We start from the raw sequence: 20,718 nt of genomic DNA, 5'->3' as shown, positions 1-20,718 counted from the left end.
GGACATGGAAAAGGCCAGGTTGTACTGAAGGTCTTCTTCGCATCAGTCTTTACTTGTGAAACTGGCCCCAGGAATGTGAGACGAGTGGGGAAGTCTGGGAAGGAAGACTTACCCATGGTGGATAGGATCAGATTAGAGACCATTTAAACAAACTGGACATTTGCAGGTCAAAGGGCCTGGATAGGATGCACCCACAAATGCTGAACAAGCTGGCCCATGACATTGCAACGTGATAATCTTTGAAAGATCACAGTGATCAATGGAGGTTTCTGCAGGCTGAAAGAAAGACAATGTCACTCTTCAAGAAGGATAAGAACAAGAATCCAAGACATAATAGGCCCATCAGCCTCACTTTGATCCCTGGGAAGGAGATGGAGCAAATAACCCTGGAAACCATTCCCAAAAACATGAAGGAGACTAAGGTGTTTAGGAGCAGTCAGCATGGATTTACAAAGAGGAGATAATACTTGGTCAATCTGATAGCTTCTGGAATCAAGTGAATAGCATGATGGATGAGGGTAGGAGGGGATGTTGTTTATTTTGTCCTTAGAAATGCTTTGGACACTGTCTCCCATGACACCCTCAAAGACAAACTGATGAAGTACAGGCCAGATGCATGGACAATAGGGTGAATTGAAAATTGGTTGAACTGCCATGCCCAAAGCTTGTGATCAAAGGCCAGTCACCTGTGGCATACCCTAGGGCTATTTCTGTCTTCCTTCTGTCTGTCAAAGTAGGAATGAGCGATTTAACACTTCAACAAAGGGAAGCAAACCCTTAGCATTCCCTCTTTGAAGCTGTCAGCATCAGCTGCACTGATTTTCTGTATTAGGAAATAGGAAATTTTTATTCTAGTTTTCAGTATCACTTCACTTCAATGGTATCACTACTACTTTCTAGTTGTATTGGAATCTCTTATTTGTACACTTCAAAGCACTGAAGGTAAAAAGTGATCATCGCCTTCATTTTATCAGGGGATAACTGAATGACACAGCTTAGATACTATGTCTAAGGTCATATAATGAGGTAGCTCTGGTGAGAGAATTTGTGAAAAAAAAATCTGGAGACAAAAAATAGTAGAGGAGAGGGAGAGAGAAAACAAAGCCCAGTAACTCTATTATCCTGAGGCTCTGAATCATGAGCTTGTCAGAAAGTAGACTGACACTTTTTCCAAGGACCCTTCTACATATTTGAGACTCTGTGTATTCTTTCAGACCACAAGAACAAGAGAAATGCTGCACTACGTGAAGCAAAAACCCCATCTTGGTCCTGACTTCAGCAGTGCCCAGTAAAAGATCCTTGAGAAAACCATAGTATCCAGGACTTTTCTGATTGATAGTTGTTTCTATTTGACTTCCAAATTTGAGCAGTCAGCAGTTGAGGGTCTTTTGTGTGCCAACATAATTTTAAAAAGTGTGTCTTCCATTACTTTTTCCAAACTTTAAAAAAAACACATTAATGTTTTTAGCTTTTGCGACACTGTGTTTCAATGAAGATCACAATTTCATTGTATCTATATGTGACGTATACATGTTCTCTGTGTGATGTTCCTTTCCTTTAAACTTTTCTTCATTTCCTAAGATCATTACTTTACAAAACACTTTGGTTTTCTGTGATGGTGTTTTAAACAATTTATTCCATGGCATGCTGAGCTCTAAGTATACAAAATTTGCAGAATTATATTTGCTTTCTTTTTATCTCCCCAGCTAGAAAGAGCAGTATTAGGATAATTAGTTTTCATTCATCTCAAAGGTCTAAAATCCAACTGTAGACAAGATGGCCAAATACAACTTATGTTTACATGGGAAAAAGAAAAATTTAAACACTCAGTTGGTTACCATGCTAGCTTGTAGTTCCCATCTTGGTCTTCCAAAGTTAATGGCTACCATTATACATAATGTCAACTTTGTCAGTGTGGCTATGTTACAGCAATACAGAATAATATATTGTATGCATTTTCATTTTGCATGTTTCTCTCATAACTATGGACTGAAATAAATATCTTCAAAATCCAGTACTTAAAGAAAATTATGGAAATTACATCACCTGTAATTAATATACATAATTTATGTATAAACAAACTCCATGTGCTTTGTAATGGATTATGAAATGGACTGTTGATAAAGGCTAATAGGGTTAACTTGGGGGTGGGGGGGGTAACAGGCAGGAGGTGATGGCATGTACCTTAACCCCAATAATTATGATTGCTAATCACAGTTTTGTCATGTGGCATAAAGAACTTTATTTAATCTTATTGTTAATTCACTGTTTCCATTGATTTACCTGTAGAAGTATTTTTGTGAATCAAAGGTTAAACCACCATAATTATTTCAGAATTGATATATCATTTCATGGTTTTTTTCTTGTTCATTTGTGTTTTCTGTTCTTTCTCTCTCTTACATGCTGCAGTTGCAAACATATTGTGGCGAGAGCAAGGTACTAATACAGATGCCTTTTTTTCATATATTCTGTTATGATGAAATGCTCATCTATTATACCTTATGTGTGCTTTTTTTTTTTTCCTGTTCATACTCTACAGTTACACTAATTACCTTCCCCCTTGTAACATTTGAAGGATTTGATTTAAAGAAAAAAACATAGTGGAAAATAATCCTTTAAATGTTCATGCATGTGTGAACTGCTTTTCCTTTTGGGGAGAGAGAGAGAGGAGGAAATAAGCTGTTCAAAAATTTCAGACAATTACTCAAAGAGATACAACAAGAAACTCAGACTTAAAATGTAGGCCTTTAACCTTTTGTTTGTTTGCTGACGTGATGAAGCTTCCAACCAATCAACTTGTATGCTATTGGGATTAATCTTCTTGTATGAATCATTCTTATTTGACAAAATTATAATCTTAAATAGTTTAATTAAAATTGATGTACCTATTGTTTCTTAATGAGACAAAGCATTTTCCTTTTATACTCAGAAAGGGTTTGTAAGTGTTGGTAGAGGGAATGGAGATTTGTAGTTGGTGACCGACTGAAGGCTAAATATAAACACAGACATTATCAGGTGTTAATAATATAGAAAGCACAGAAAGTATATTTCACTGGCAGAGATAGATATTAAGTTTTGTATGTATGAGATAATCTTATAAAGCATATTGCAGAAAAATATAATAATCAAAGTGCTGTCATGAGCTCTCCTTTCTTTCCTCTAAGTAGCCTCTTTTTTATTCAAAGTTGCAATTTAGGAAATAAAGTATTTCAGGAATATGAAATGTTTCAATTATTGCTGTTGGAAGATTGATAATACTGTAAGTGGATCAAGCTTGGCTATGAATTCATGCTGCAAATGGTATATGTGCATGTTTCTTAAAGATTTATTTTAAATTAATTTAAAGACTCAAAAATTTGGTATTTCATTTGCTTAATTACATAGTAACCTTTGGCATTTCCCAGAGTGTTTAGAAATGTGAACTAGTTTTATATTTTAATTTCTTATTTTGCTGCTTGCTCAGCTGGTGTAAACAATCAGTTCCCTGATTATAGTGGAGTTCAGCTGTGATCCTCCTGCTCTATTGGCCTTGCAGAGTACAAATTATGTGTTCGTGGTTTCATACAATTCCACTGTTAACAATTAAACTGATGTACAACAAGATCCTAACACCAAAGTTTTTCAATGTATGGTATTCCCATCAGTTATTGGGAAGGTATCACTTGTGGTTTATTTTATGTTTTATCTTGAATAAAACTAAAATCATGATTGTCACACTCTTGATTTTTTAGAGGATTTTCTTTTCAAGTCAAGTCCTGTGTTGCTTTCAGTGGTTAGAAGCACTTAGGAAAACTTAGATTCTGTGACAATAAAGACCAATTAAAATTAGTAGCTTAGCAGAGTGCTTATGGTAAAGAGATTCAAATTTCTCTATGAATATTGTGAAACTAAACAGAAAGCACTTTATAGCAGAGATTGAGAATTTGAAGTGACAATGTAATATTCCAGAGCAGATTTTCTCGATCTCTCCTATGTTTCTCATTGGCTGGTTCTTGTGTTTCCAACCAATATTGTTACTGGTTGCAATGTCAGAATTCATTTACAAGAGAGTAATACCCTGAAGATGCCAATAAGCATCACCACTAACTTCTCTGGGATGTGCATACTCTATCATTTTCTGTTATCTAAGTATTAGCAGATAGGAAGGGAGGGATGGCTAATTAGTAGGACGATGAAGATTGTGAAACCACAGATAGGCATTTGTGCCTGCAGTGCATATTTCTATATGGCGTACACAAAAGCTTAATCACAACTGATTGCCTCTGTAAGTGTAAAAATAGTATGTGTCAGAAAATCTGAAAGGATTTTGAAAGTACTTTAGTTTCTATTACAATAATAATACAATATATACATAAGCATAAATATATCCATATATAAACCTATATGCAAAAAAAAAACCCAAACCACCACAATTTTTTTCAAATCAGTGTTAGCCATTTTAAAATATAGATTCAGTGTAAATTAAGCAAATATATTTGCATTCACTGTTGTTGCTTCTGGCACTCTGTTATAAATTTTCAGGGTTGGTTTTGGTTTGCTGGGAGGAGGCTTGCAATATTAGGTCAGGTGTCTGGTGGCTTGCCTAAGTGATTAGATATTTGTATAGATTACATATTTTTACAGATATTTATAGACACATACTCAGAGGAAGAATTTTGGGGTCGTAACAACTTGAAAGGGCAAATTATTTCATTGGATCCACAGGTAAAGGTTCCTTATATGAACTGACTTCCCTAAGTATTGAAATGGAAGAAGGCTGTTTCTTACTGTGTTTCCTTCACTGATTTTGAAGAACAGTTTGGTGAACATTACTATCCAGACATTGGAAATAAAGCTTTAAAAGTTTGAGTTAGTATGCATTAATTTTATCTGTATGTTGGAAAGCCTGCCTTGGAGTATTGACAACTGAGGAGGAAGTTTTAGGAGTCTGTTTGTCAAACATCTGTATCACTTGCAGCTGTTAGCTGATTTACTTCCTCACGTTTTGGTGTTACTTATCCTGCAGATAAGTAGGATATGCTTTAGTCAGCCAGATCAGGGAGAAGAGAAAGCCTTGTTTTGTCCCCAGCTAGCTCCACATATATATTTATCACCAAGACACAATAAGTCAGTTGCTCATCTATAGGTCTCTACACTGTCTTCACTGGTAGGGGCAGCCTAACCTCAATCAGGCTTATCTGCAAATTCCAGCTGTTCTTACAGAATGCAGTATCAGGCATGTTTTAAAGAAATACCTTGACGTATTATCTTACATAGGCTGTATGGTTTACCTACAAAGGCATACAAAAGTATCCCATTGCCCAGAGTGGGCGTATTGCCCTTAGTGCACCCTGTGCTCGGAATAGACATAATTAGTAAGTTTTCCTTGAACCTGAGCCTGCTTCTGTGCTACACCAGATGCAGCATAGACAAATTCTCTCCCACTTTTTAGTAACCTGTGAGGAGGTAGATTTGATATAAAATGAGGAAAACCCTGCTCAGAGACTGTCCCTTCTTTCTCTTTAGGAAAACTTGGCCAGAGGTGTGAAATTACTCTACGAGATTTCTCAAAGATAATTAAACTTGCCTCTTCTGAGGATAGCCTAACAACCTTGTGCATGCAACCTTTTAAATGACTGCATTACCTATATGATTCCTAATGTGGACTGGGAACTTTTATCTATGCATAAACACACACTTCTCCCTCCTACAAGTTCTCATTATTTTATTGGATATTAAGATGTATTCTGTCTCTATTAACATAGATTTTCTTTTGGAATTTAGGATAAGCAGAATTTCAAAATCAAATTTATTTTTCCTCGGTTTTATTCCTCTGTGTTCCTATACCGAATGTTGTTATGTCAAGTGGAAGCTTAGGCCCTGTACCCAGGATACATGTACATTTTCATCAGTGTAGCCCACAGTTTAGCTATCAGAGTTGGTTATGATGATAATTTTATCAGTACTATGATTGTCATAATAGAATTTTACAAATATGAACTGATGTTCCATCATAGCATGCACATAGCAAATCAACAACTGTTGTCTTAATTGGCACATGGTAAACTAAGGAGAACGTCCTTTTTTTTTTTTTTGTGGTCATGAACATGACCATAGATATTATGAGATGTCATGCTACAGATCTGCTTCTCACTTTCTCCACAAAACATTACTTCATACCTCTCATTCAGCAACATTGCAGTAGAAGGATTGAATAGTTCTGTAAACATTTGTGGCCCTTCAGAGTTGGAATGAATATCTACCCAACTTTGGCTTTCCAATAAAATATAAATAAAATATAGAGATATTTCCCTTTCTGAGTGAAAGAAATGTTAAATGAGGGCTTATAACAAAGATTCAGAACTTCTTTTTCAATTTTATATAGAAATTACATTAACTCTTCCATCGCTCAGACAAAAAAAAATAAGAATACATGAAGAATTTATATTAATTTTGTTTCAATGTGGGTGACTTCACAAGATCACTTTTTTTTACTGCAGCTATCAAACTATGTATTTCTAGGTCTGTGTTCATAAAGACACTGTCTTGCCAATGGAGAAAGCTATGTGAAATTCTGAATAACCGAATAGTTTTGTTTTAGTCTAACAACAAAATATCCCATAGATTTGCTATATCAACACTATATGCACTAACAAATTGATCTCATACCAAAAATATGATGAGGTTTTTAGTTCAAGACAAGGATTTTTTTTTTCTTATCATTATTTAATTTTATATATTTCAATGTGTTTTTGTTCCTAAGGTCTGGGCATTGGGAACATGTTTTATGTTTTTTATGAAGATGGCATCAAAGTAATACAACCAGTGGAATGTGAATTTCAGAGACACATTAAGCCTAGTGAAAAACTCCTCGGTATTCAGGCAAGTTTTTTAAAATTTATTTGTAGTATTTTCTCAATTATAACTTTATTTAAATAAGAATTTATTCTTACTAGTTTAGTGTTTTCTGCTTGAAAATTTCAGACATGTCTTCTCAATTAATAATTAACTTATAATGGTGGACTCAAAATTTCCTGTATTTTCCTTGATTAAATTCAAACTCTCACTCTCTCTTTTAGATTTAATATTCCTTGCATACTTTTAAAACCCTTTATTTCTTTAACTGTCTTTCTCTTTTCCTAGTCCTTTGCTTTAAAAGCTCTTTACTCTTTATTTCTGGTTTGCTGGTGGTGGTTGTTTTTCTCCCCTTCTTCCTAGTTAGGTGCATCTCTATGAATCAGGAATTGATTGTCTCTCTATTAAAGATAAGATCTAAATTTATTATTTTTAATGTTTTCTTTTTTTTTTCCACTGGATGTTTGTCTGCATTAAGCTGTCAACTACCATGAGGCAAATCTCTGTCCTGAAAAACACACTTACAACTCCTCTGAAGTTAGTAGAGATGATTGATGCTTTTACTCCAACTTAAAATTCATATAAGTAGTTTCAAGAACTTTATTGTCAACAAATTTATAACTGATTTCACCAAATTCTTTGCATTTATTGAGTGGTTTCCATGTGTAGCATACGTAAGAACAATAGTGTATTCTCCACTTCCATTTATTTTTTTTGTTGTTATTCCTTTCCTGCTAAACAAATGGGTAGTTGACATGATGGAAGTTCTCACAGGAACACTTGGTACGAGTGACTACATTAAGACTTGTTCCATATGACCTTTCAAAAATAATAACTTTTTCTGATTATTTGGATCTGAATGAGTGACCTTGAAATATGTAATAATTCATGAGCTGTACACTTTGATTTTTTTTTCACTAATACCTAAAGCACACTGAAATAACAGCAGAACTGTCTCAATGGAATTTACCTCTTCAGTTATCGTTATTGATGTCAAAGGCTGCTATACTCAGCAGCAAGATTTATTTTAGTGTGAATAATTTGAACAGCTAATCACACCTTGATTTGTGCTGCTTAAGTGAAATTAGGTTGACACAGCCAAAAATAAGCCAGAGAGCTTTTTTTTATGGCTGTTTAACTCAAAAACTCATTATTTAAGAAGTCTGTTAAAATTTTATTGGTCTAAAGTGCAGCCTAGATTTTAAGTGTATTTTTATTGAAATGTGGTAATAATCAGGATGGATAAGTTAAACTTGTTTCATTTTTGTAACTTTCAAACCTAAAGTAGCATAATAATTATATCCTTCCCTGCCAAAAAAAAAAGGAGAGAAAAAAAAAAAAGACCAGGAAAGTAGGCTACTTAATAATCTTCATTTTAAAGTACGTATAGACTTGTCTTTCTTTGGATATCTATGGTTTATGCATAGGTATGGTAAATATATAGGCAGAAATTAAGCTTTATGTCTACATACATGCAATTTTGCCCATTAAATTCAACAATATTTGTAGTTATTCCTCTGAACACTGAAAATATCTTCCCTCATGTATGGTGGTTAATAAATCTTTATTATTGCAAGAGGAATCAGAAATATTTTGAAATTATATCCTTATGTTTTTCTACTCATAGTGGCATCATTGTTCACACTACATTCCAAAAATAAAAGGAGAAAATTGAGAAATAGTTTTCAGTAAAAAATTTTGAAATTTTCAAAAAATCCTTTTAGATTACTTTCCTTCTAGAAGGATGAAACATGAGTTTAAAAGAATTCCCTACATATACTGGTAATGCAGTATGTTCTTGAAAAACTAATTGGCTATGAAGCTTTAGACAACTATTCCCTCCGTTGCAGATTATCATATCTTTCTCAAGCCTCTTTGGAAAATTTGGTTTCTCTAAATTCTTTAAATAACAGTAAAATAACCCAGTGATCGCTGCTTGGGTCGGGCTGTACTCGTTGTTGGCTCATGAAGTGGTGAGAAATCATGCATCGTTCATTTTGTATATTCTATTATTATCATTATTCATATATTTTATCTTTTCCTTTGCTGTCCTAGTAAACTGTCTTTATCTCAAACTGTAAGTTTTCCTTTCTTTCAAATTCTCTCCACCATCCCACCAGGGCTGGTGGAGATGGCCCTGGGAGTACCGCCCAGCAAGTAGCTCTGTGGTACTTAGTTACTGCCTGAGGTTAAAGCACAACAGTCTTTTTCTGGCACCCAATGTGGGGCACCAAAAAGGACTGTCATGGTTAAACCCCAGGCAGTAACTACGCATCGTACACCCACTCCCTCATTCTCCCCTGGTGGGATGGAGAAGAGAATCAGAAGAATAAAAGTGAGAAAGCTTCTGTGTTGAGATAAAGACAGTTTAATAAGCAAAGCAAAAGCAGCATAAGCAAAGCAAACCAAGGAATTAATTCACTACTTCCTATTAGCAGGCAGATGTTCAACCATCTCCAGGAAAGCAAGGCTCCACACATAACAGTTACCTGAAGACAAACACCATAACTCTGAGTTTACCCTTGTCCCTCCTTCTTCCCCCAGCTTTATATGCTGAACATGACGTCATATGGTATGGAATATCCTTTTGGTCAATTGGGATCAGCTGTCCCAGCTGTGTCCCCTCCCAACATCTTGTGTACTCTCAGCCTACTTACTGGTGGAGTGATGTGAGAGCTGGAAAGGGACTTGACTCTGTATAAGCACTATACAGCAATAACAAAAACACCTCTGTGTTACCAACACTTTAGCACAAATCCAAAACATAGCCCCGTATTAGCTACTATGAAGAAAATTAACTCTATCCCAGCCAAAACCAGCACACCTGTCATCACAATAAATTACCCTTAGTTGAACTCCTGTAAGAGAATGAACTCAGATATTTCTACATGGCATTGCATTGTATTGTGTATAAATGTTGCAGGAGTTACACGTGTACATATTTAGGTATGCTAATTTTGCTAAAGGTAAATACAATTTCTCAATTACTATATACTTGAGAACCTTTATCAAAATACTTAGTTGCCTCTTTTACAATTGAGTGTCAATACAGAAAAGCACTTTAGTGTGTGTCTAACATGGGAATCAATTAGACTTCCATTGTGTTTAAAGTGAAGCAAAAGATTTAGTGCGTTACTGGATCATCATTACTGGCTCACAGGAAATTATAAAGAGCTTCCTCCTCTTGTTCCCATAATCTCCTAAATTACTTGAATCTTCTAAATACCAAATGGAAGTAGACTTTTATTAAGGTGATAATGACAATTCTAGATGCATAGGATGGAAATAAACTTATTTCTGTTTCATGATGCAGGTTATAGTTTAGTTATACCAGCTTTGACAGCTGTTTATTTAACTTATTGTCAAATAGATTCTTAACTGTGGTCCAAGTAGAGCCTTTCAGCTGTTAAATGTCTCATTATTCTGAAGTGTTTGGGCATTTTTCTCACTAACATACAACCTCTATTTATCTTCTGCAAATGAATATTATCCAAAACCCTTAAATTCTAATTCTTATGCAAGAGTGTTTTTATTTTCCCTTCCTAGTGGTTCTTAATTAGAATAATTATTTCAGGGGGTTGGGGGTGGGGAAAGAAGCAATTGAAACATATGCCTTTGTTGAGACCAATGGGGAAATCCTTTTGGTTTCAACATAATCCTGTTTTCGTCTTTATTACTAGTGCATAGTGGCCATATTTCGGTGAACTATTCAACCTGAAGTTGAATATGTGCTGAAGGTGGGAGCAAAGTGTTTAATTCCAAAACAATTAATGTGACTGCCTGGCAGAGAAAAGTTTCCACAGGAAATTAACATGAAACACACTTGTTAGTGCACAGAAATTGCTTTGCTTTATACTCTTACAGCACAGGAAGTGTAGTAAATGCAAGACTGTCAACCTTTGTTTGTTGAAAAAAAAAATGTGAAAAAGGTCCACAGTCTGACTTTTACTCCAGAATGTCAAGTAGACAGTAATTTAATATTGAATAGGTAATATATAAATTAATGGCTTAATACATGCACCAGTGTAACCTGTTGATGTCACCTCACTCTTAGACAATCATAGCATAGACAGACATTTCATTATACTGCTTAAAGAGCTTGACTGAAATCTTGTTAAAACACTGAGGACCCTTGCATCAAGTATAAGTTTATGAACAATTTGCATGTATAAATCTACAAGTACATGTTTTCTCTTGGGAATTACTTGTCCCAGACTACCTTGAAAAATTTTCTTTAAGGATTTATTTTCCTCCATCTGCTGACTTGTTACAGGGCAACTTGTTGATTAAAAAGTCTGGGGGAAAAAAATGAAGGAAATAAATTAATGTTCTATCAGATGTTAGCTTTTTTCAGAGAGAATAAATTAGGAAAAAGTTAATTACTCACATTTTAATTAGAAGAAGAAAACTGTGGTTTTATGCTTATATTTTAAGGATAAATTGTTTTAACCAATCACCCAACCACTGGGGAAATTAATATAGAGCCTCAGAATTACTGACTGTAATGTAAAAGAAATCCAGACTGCCTAATCAGATAAATGTTAAATTTTCAAAAACAAGATTTCAATTCCGTTGCTTGAAGCTTTTTCAGGGACATCTAGATAAATGTGGGTTTGAATAACTGGAGAAACACCTGCATAAACTGATTCTTGCTGGGGAAAAATATTCTATTTTGGGTATGAGAATTTTGATGTGTAATTTTCGCTATTACTTTGGAGAAACACTTTTTTGCTTTTACTTTAATTTTTTCAGTTTTTGAGGCAAAATGAGAGCTGGCGCTGGATTATAGAAATTTATGACAACATAAACAATATTCTAGAACGAGTAAACTGTATTTGTATATGTAGATTTATTATTTCCTTAATGTTTTTTACTTTAGAGCTGAGAAAGAGTCGGGCTTTCTACTTGCTGTATTTAAAGTGGAACAAAAGGAGACATTTTTATGAATTATATAGAGAATAAGAACCATATCCTTCTGTTTGTAATTTAAATATATATGTGCATGTATATATCTCTATATGTACTAAAAACCCTGTATTTATATTGCTTTTACATAAAAATAGTATGTAGAAATACACTTCAGTCAGTATTTTAGAATCAGATTCAGGAAAATGTTTAAGGAGGAGGCTTAACTCTGGATATAGTTATAAGTGCTTAACTTACAGTATTTTCCTGTTCTGCTGTACTTCCCACAATGGGTGGTATGGTTAGTGTAATAATTTACAATAATATATGTGATACCATGTGAGAGAAAGCTGAATTCCTTCAGCAGGAGTTGGTCTTATTTTTGCAAATTATATTGACTGTGTCCTAGTAGAATTCACAGTGCCTCAAACTGGTTTAAACCAATGTGAGCCCCTGAGAGACATGACTGAAAAGTATGGCACAGCATAGAGTTGTTATAAATATTTACAGATGCCTTATTTGAAGAAGATGTGAATTGACTGGGTGGCCGTACTCAAGAGTTGTGGTAAATGGCTCAATGTCCAAGTGGAGACCAATGACGAGTGGCGTTCCTCAGGGATTAGTATTGGGATCGGCACTATTTAACATGTTTGTCAGCAACACGGACAGTGGAATTGAGTGCAACCTCAGCACGTTTGCTGACAACACCAAGCTGTGTGATGCGGTTGATACGCTGGAGGGAAGGGATGCTATCCAGAGGGACCTTGATAAGCTTGAGAGGTGGGCCCATGCAAACCTCATGAAGGCCAACCAGGCCAAGTGCAATGTGCTGCATGTGGGTCAGGACAGTCCCAAGTACACATACAGGCTGAGTGGAGAATGGATTGCGACCAGCCTTGAGGGGAAGGACTTTGGGGTGTTGGTTGATGAGAAGCTCAATGTGAGCTGGCAATGTGCACTTGCAGCCCAGAAAGCCAACCACATCCTGGGCTGCATCAAAAGGAGCATGGCCAGCAGGTCGAGGGAGGTGATTCTCCCCCTCTACTCTGCCCTGGTGAGACCCCACCTGGAGTACTGCATCCAGTTCTGGAGCCCCCAGCATAAGAAGGACGTGGACCTGCTGGAATGAGTCCATGGAGATGGATGATCAGAGAACTGAAGCACCTCTCCTATGCGGAGAGGCTGAGAGAGTTGGAGCTGTTCAGCCTGGAGAAGAGAAGGCTCCGGGGAGACTTTATAGCAGTCTTCCAGTATCTAAAGGGGGCTTATAAGAAAGACGGAGAGAAACTCTTTAGCAGGGCCTGTTGCGATAGGACAAGGGGTAATGGCTTTAAAATAGACAGAGGTAGATTCAGACTTGATATAAGGAAGACATTTTTTACAATGAGGGTAGTGAAACACTGGAAGAGGTTCCCCAGAGAGGTGGTAGATGCCCCATCCCTGGAAACATTCAAGGCCAGGTTGGATGGGGCTCTGAGCAACCTGATCTAGTTGAATCTCCTTGCAGGGGGGTTGAACTAGATGACTTTGAAATCAAATCCCTGTTCCAATCCAAACTATTTGATGATTCTATGTTCTGTGAGGAAGAAAGAGGACTATGTAGAACAGTCTAAAAGTAGTTATCTGTGTATATAAAACATGGAACTAATTATAAAATCATAGAATCTTAAGATTGGAAAAGACCTCAAAGATCATCAAGTCCCACCATCAGCCTACCACCATCATGCCTACTAAACTATGTCCTGAAGTGCTATGTCTACATGTTCTTTGAACACCTCCAGGGAGGGTGACTCCACGAACTAGGACAAGGTGTACTTAGAAGAAATGTAAAAAATAATTTGAGATCAGTGAAGCAACCTTCCAATTAAAGTAACAATTGCACAGAAAGCAAATGACAATAGATCATTGATCAGATGATTGCACATCATATTAGAGACATACTTGTTAATATTGACACTTTGTGCGAAGAAATGCTTTTAGCCACCTTTAAGAATGGAAGTCCTGTTTCTCACCGTGCCTACCATTCTTTAAAAAATAGATTTTAAACAACTTCTCCATTCAAAATGCTTGCTGTTTAGAAGTGCAAAATGAATCTTACTCTTGATACATATTTCCTGGTTCTGCTTAAGGTCCTGATTATGTGCCATCCCATGGTACCTGAGTTTAGTAACTTTTACTTATCACTATGATTTCTGAAAGACCTTCCCTTTGTTGAGGATTAAGAACCATGTGAGAAGAAGCAGTGGCCTTTTTTTTAATCACCTGTAGAGAAACTCCCCTCTAACTCTGTGAGAACTGGAAATTGCTTTATTTCTTATTTTGACATATAAGGTGTATTTTCTCAAATGTACAGAGGCACAGCAGGCAAAGAATGTTGATGATATGGAAATGTTAGTGTTGAAATGCATCATGTTCTTGTTGAAGAGCATGACTTAGCACTGGATGTGTTGTTCTGTCACATTACTTTTCCTCTTCCTTTTAAATGGAGTCTGATGCTTAGAAAGATTCTTGTTTAAGATCTTATCAACTCTTGCAGTTCATTCTACATTGAAGTCATCATCTGCTGACGTATAACAATTATTTTCACAGCGACCAGTTTTGATGTATCAGATAGAGCATTCTAAATTAGGAATAAGCAGTAGATAAATGCTAAAGAGAAATAATACTTATGATTTGGTGAAATTCCTCCTTGAAATTAGTAAGAAAAATTATGAGGGAAAAGAACAACTGGTCAGGGAAACAAGAAAGCTTGACAGATACTGTACCTGTCCAAGCAGAATATTTTTCAGGTCCTTGTTTTTACATAAATTTGATGTCCATTATACAAAAAAGTCATGCTGTTTCATGAAGGGAATTTCCAAGTATGGTAATGTATTTGACCAAGTAACTTTTAATTTTAATAAAAGCAAGCTTTCACGGGGAGTAAATAGTTACAAATAGACTGAAATATGAATATATATATATATATGATGATTGGGAATTTATTGACATAAAAATATTAATAATGAGCACGTAAAATGCAGATAGCTATTTTGAGTGAGAGTGCATAGTTATATTTATCATGAAATTCACCAAAGTCAACGGGAATTTTGCTTTTTTTTTCAAATTCATCCTTTTGTGGGGATGGAAGAGCAGAGGAGGAAGGAATGATTTTTGATTTTTATTGGGTTTAATGCTAGTGAGATAGGCCATGAAAATGTCTTACAGCAGAAGCAGACAAACTTCTTGACCTTTGAAGCAGCATATCAGCACTCCATGTGACCAAAAATGCAGATCCCTCTAACTGCTGCTGCTTTGCCCCTATACCATGTGAAAATGTGCACAACACCTCCTCTCCATTTATATGTTATCATCTTCCCAATTTAGTATTTGCCTGCCTTTCTGTTGTGTTCTCTGATGTAAGTGTAAGCCATGTCTATAAGTGCCTTCCTTTGCAAGGAACTGTGATGGTGCAGATCGGGGAGCTACTAGCTGCTGCACAGTAATGAGATGACGTGTGTCTAAAGTCTCCTGTCTCTTACTCACATTATTTCTACATGTTTTATTGTTTCAAATGGTTTTCTTTCTCAGGGCAACAGGGCTAACTGCCTGAATCTCTCAAAAACATCCAAAAAAGCTGGTGTATGGTTAACACTAAAGTGCTTGTGAGTTGTGTAGTGTTTACAACCTGCAGTTTGGCTAACATTAGTGTACGTCCTAATGGCACCAATCCTTTTTCCTTCTTTAAATCTTCTGAAATTTTATTTTACAGTTGAAAAAAGTATAATTTGCCTTTCTATTACATTGTTGGATATTTTGATTCTAACGCTTTCCCTGTCTCTATTGAATTATAGGATGAAGTTTGTCCCAAAGCAGATGGAGATCCAGTTCAGCGGTGTGTATGGGCAACTGCTGTTAATGTAAAAGACAAGTTCATTTATGTAACTCAGCCCACACTTGACAGAGTTCTTGTTGTTGATGTACAGTCTCAGAAAGTTGTACAGGTATTTATTTCTCATTTTTAAGTTAATATCTAATTTGGACATAAGAATTTAAGGTTATCCTTCATACTAAAAAATACGCAATTAGCTTGAGAGGAAACACAATATATAGAAAAATAAGCACATCTACTTTTGATATTTAGCAGCAGTTTATGTTAAGTGACTCTTAAGAGAGGATCAACATCAAAATACCCTTTATTAATTGAGTAGTTGAGGAAATTAGTTCTTTAGAGAAGTTTCTGGCTTGAGGTACTTTTCCCTTGAAAATGAAGATTCATTAGTGTCTTCTCACAGAAATGTGTCTGTCAGTTTTGACAGGAAGGGGCAGGGGGTTAGGTTTGGCTACAGGAGGTAGAGGACTGTTATTCAGTAACCTTTTAGAGAAATTACTGGAATTGTGGAAGATCCACCATCCTTAGGCAAGATTAGAGACTAGGAATTCAAACTACTTCTCTATTCTTCTCTAATGTGTAGGTCATACTACCATTTTCTCAGCCTCTGGGATGCTGGAGGTACTCTGCTTAGTCAAAATAATTCATTGAGTAAGAGAGAGAAATTGATGCTATGGTACGGGGATTAGTGCACTCATGGAAGTCCAAGGTACAAGGCAATGCTAAAATGAATTTTAATTTTTTTGAGCAGTACAGTTCCCTCAGGAAAGCATGAGAGAGTCACAATGTAATCCAAATGGTCAGTAGTCTTACTAGGATGGAGTGAAAATTTGATATTTTGTTGCCACTGCTCAGATCAAATACTATAACCACTGTAGTCTTGTCTCTGTTTCTCTCTCTCTTTTTCCTTTATATATCGGATGGTATCAATGTTATCATTGTACTATGAGGTTAAATAGGATATTTATATGAGGATAGATTTTAGTATTAAAATTGGAATTGTTAAAGACATAAAAATGCATTTAGAAAATAATAACCATAAACTTATTACATTCTAAAAATATATATTGTTTTAATATGATATTTACTTCAAAGGCAGAGTTCTTTTTCTGAAATAAAATTATTTCCTGGGCAAAGAGCTCTGAAGCTAATTAATTACTTGTTAACAATCCAACTCTGATTCCCAGAGGAAAGGGCACTGGTATGTGAAACTGATAAAGAGGTTTTGACACCACATTGAGTGTTCTGATGCAAATTTTAATCATACAAATGTGCATAACATGTATAGGGTTACTTATAGTGTCATCACATTCATAGGTAACAGATGTTCTTTAGCTAAATAAAACATTTTTATTAGATATCTGATCTAAATTGTTCATAAAAATATTTAAATAGAGCTTTTCTTCATGCCCTTTGCCTTTTTCACTGATAAATGAATTAAAATCTTTAATGTCTAGATTATGTATCTTATATTAGGCTCCATGGAGACCTTACTGAGGCCTTTCAATACTTAAAGAGGGCTTAAAAGAAAGATAGGGACACATTTTTTAATAGGTTCTGTAGTAATAGGACAAGGGGTAATGGTTTCAATCTAGAAGGGAGTAGATTAGACATAAGGAAAAAAATTTTTACAGTGAGGGTAGTAAAACACTGGAACAGGTTGCCTAGAGAGGTGGTTGATACCCTATCCCTGGAAACATTCAAGGCCAGGTTGGATGAGGCTCTGAGCAACCTGATCTAGTCAGGGATGTCCCTGCTCCTTGCAGGGGGTTGGACTAGATGACCTTTGAATGTCCATTCAAAGCCAAACCATTCTGTACTTCTATGACATTAGTAATAGAATATTCTATGATATTAATCTAAATTTTAAAAATACATAGCAGAATTACAATTTCAAAATTACTTTAATTTGACAAATAATTTTAATTTCAATAAGATTGATTCCTCAAAACCTGACCTATCCAAATGGTGATAGGGACTGATAAAATGTTTTATTCAAAAAGTTAGCAATATTTTGTTGTTGTTGTTGTTATTTTTCATATCAAAGTAGAGATTAACTGAGTGGATAATGAATTTTTGTTTTCTGAAAAAAAATACTTTTTTTATAACCAATTCAATCTATTTCTTCAGAGGAGAGACTAAAAAAAACCATGGTCTTACTACAATCCACATATTTGAAGGACTGGAATCTCTGGCAATAGTTTCCTAGGTCTCTGGCTGACATTCATGTTTCATCCTGCTTTCATACAGATGGTGGATGAAATATGAATTTAATTGCCTTTTCTCTAAGTGTCATATTAATACGGAGGATACTATTTACATTTTAACTATTTATAGTCTATATCTTAAAGAAGAAATCACCTATCTGCTCTGTAAAACCATGTTTTCAAAAATGCATACTATGGTCAGAACAAACATGGAGAAAACTTCATATTTTGAAAGTGAGCAGCACTGTAATAAAAATTTTGTCAAAGTGAAAAAAAAACCACCTGAAAACAACTAAAAACATATTTGAAAGTGCTAGAAGCTGTGTAACTATGCTGTTTTCTGTGTAAAATTAATGTTGATTTTATTTTGCTTATTATAGTGTTTTCTCTGAAATGTGTATGTTATATTTATTCTTTTCTACTTATGAAAGTTAACGTAGAAGGTTTGTGTACAGATGTGCATTTGTAACAACTAGATTTTAGGGTATATTTCTATCTCTAATATATTTATCAAAATAAGTACTTAAAGAAGATTCTACAGCAGATTAAATTGAAGTGTATTGGAAACATGTTTGATGTATCTTTGGAGAGATATATGTCGATTTTTTGATTTAGCCAAGTAATTATCATTATAAAGTTAAGAGATGTATTTGCTTTCATTTGTAAATACTTGAAGGCAAGCACTGTCACCTGCACTTGGCCAGTATTGCTTAGGAGTGCACCATTAATTGGGATGACTTAGAGGCATGTTGAAATAAGCAGAGCTCATCACTGTTCAGTCTGCACTGTGCTGCTGGCAGGTCAGCCTGGCTAGCTAGAAACAGTTGTGAAAACCTGCTTCTAAGATCCTCAGCTCCTTACTGCTGCTGGCTCCTATCTTGGGAACTGCATTATCCTTGCTTGACTCCGTGGGCAATTCCCTCTCCTCCTCCTAGCATTGTCATGGCCCACACCCTTGACATAGCTGGTACTCATTCAGCAGAATATGCATGGGTCAGACCACTAGTCTGGGGAAGCCAAAAGGAAATTTGACACACCTGAACAAATTGGCTATGCAACAGCCCAAGTATTATTTTAGACTACTTATCTTCTAGCCTGCAGCTGGAAAATGTTATCAAACACAAATGACCTTATTCAAGAGGTATCTTTCTGATTTTAAATGAGCCACTAAGCAACCTGGCTTCATTTTCCATTTTCAAAAGGAAAAACAAATTCTGCCTAGATGAAGCTGTGGCTTGCAGCACCTCAGGAGTACAGTTAAGTATCATCAGCAGTCTCAGCCAGCTATTAGTGCATTATCTTGAGGATCTACATCATTAGTTTAAATTAGGTTCACTTAATTAGCCAGCTGGTACTCTTCTTGACAAACTGATAAACAAGCTGTGCTTTACAGTTCTGTAATGGTGAGACTAAAAAACAGCTTCTACCTATTTTTTCTGCTTTAATAATGAAAATAAAAAAGTAATCTCCCCAGTTGTTTACCTCATGCAGAATGTCTCTTAATCAAATATGTTGTCCTACCGTTTCATATCTCTGAAGTCTTCAGTTCTTCTCATAACAAAAGAAGTGTAGAGCTCAACTATCTGAAAGTTTTGTGGTCTCGAGACAGCACTCAAGGTTGGAAAAACACTTTGGTTCTGATCACAGGTCTACCAAAAGTAGCAATGTAATTGGAAAATACGTGAAAGCTATCTTTCCAGCTTCAACGAAAGATATGCAGTTTAGTAGAGGCAGGAAGCTTTGGGTATAACAACATTGTGCTGGTTTTATGTAGGACTGTGTAGTAACACTTCGCATTGATTTCAGTGTGTGTGTTGAGAATACTCTTCCGTTTTTAGCCATTTTCCAATAATTGGTGTGGTTTTTAAACTGATATGTATAAAGTGAGAGTGATGGTAGGGTAGGAAGATAAATGCTTTTTTTATTAGATTGAAAGCCTTTGTTTTCAACTTCTTAATAGCTTTAGTATAATGTAATTATGATGCCAAATGTTAGAGCACATAAATAAAAATAACTTTTTCAGCAATTTAGTAACTTTGAAGTAATCGGAGGGCTATTTCAACAATTGACAGCATAGTTTTTAAATACAGTCTGAAAATATCAGGAAATGAATGTCCAGTCATCATTTTAATTCAAGCATATATATTATTTTTCTTTTGAAAATGTAACAGAAACTAAGGATTTCTATTTTTTATTATGCTTCAGGCAGTAAGTACAGATCCTGTTCCAGTGAAACTACACTACGATAAATCACATGATCAAGTCTGGGTGCTGAGCTGGGGAAATATGGAAAAGAATTCACCAACTTTGCAGGTAAGGTGATTAGAATGATTATATGCAAGGAGATCTAGACAAGTTGAACCTTTGTGTAACTGCAACGTTTTGTATGTTTTCCTTTAAGCATTGTTATCATGACCCCAGCAGGGATCATTATTTCAGGTAACCAGAAAACAATTCAGACAACTGACGTTGCTAAAAAAAGTTAGAAATTGTTTTCAATGCCCTTACTCAGCAGTGATAGTGCTAAATTGATAGAAGGGTAAGGAATACAATAGAAAGCAGCAGCATGTTTTGCAACTGCTAATCTTTTGAGAGCAAACTGTTGGTATTTATGATGTTTTTGTCCCTAATTAGAGGACAAACTGGATTTTAAGCATATTCCTATTTCACTATAAATTATATTGACACTCTGGAAGTGACAAGCTCCATCTTTATATATTGTTTTTTTCCGATGTAAAATACTAAAAATATTTACTTTTCCCATGTCTCTGAGCAGTGGCAAGCCTTGGGACAGTTACTAAAGAAACATTTCAAGAAGCTATACTTGCATTCCTACTTTTTCCCTTCTTTCTGTTCTTTATCTAAATTAATCCTCTGAGAATATGGTGATCATCCTTATGT

At 35.4% G+C, this 20,718-nt stretch overlaps 1 protein-coding gene across 1 annotated transcript in view; it reads left to right on the top strand.

The window, feature by feature from the left end:
• Positions 1–20,718, top strand: part of FSTL5 (follistatin like 5) — a 328,503-nt gene that overhangs the window by 281,184 nt on the left and 26,601 nt on the right. The window contains exons 11-14 of the mRNA XM_086747425.1: positions 2,410–2,436; positions 6,743–6,861; positions 15,573–15,722; positions 20,023–20,130. Coding sequence (XP_086603551.1) covers positions 2,410–2,436; positions 6,743–6,861; positions 15,573–15,722; positions 20,023–20,130 — 404 coding nt within the window. The remainder of the gene's footprint in view (positions 1–2,409; positions 2,437–6,742; positions 6,862–15,572; positions 15,723–20,022; positions 20,131–20,718) is intronic.

The sequence above is a fragment of the Chlamydotis macqueenii genome, chromosome 4, assembly GCF_036417535.1.
Source record: "Chlamydotis macqueenii isolate bChlMac1 chromosome 4, bChlMac1.mat, whole genome shotgun sequence".
Taxonomy (NCBI): domain Eukaryota; kingdom Metazoa; phylum Chordata; class Aves; order Otidiformes; family Otididae; genus Chlamydotis; species Chlamydotis macqueenii.
The sequence above is the reverse complement of the archived record's forward strand: the minus strand, read 5'-3'. Positions and strand labels throughout refer to the sequence as shown.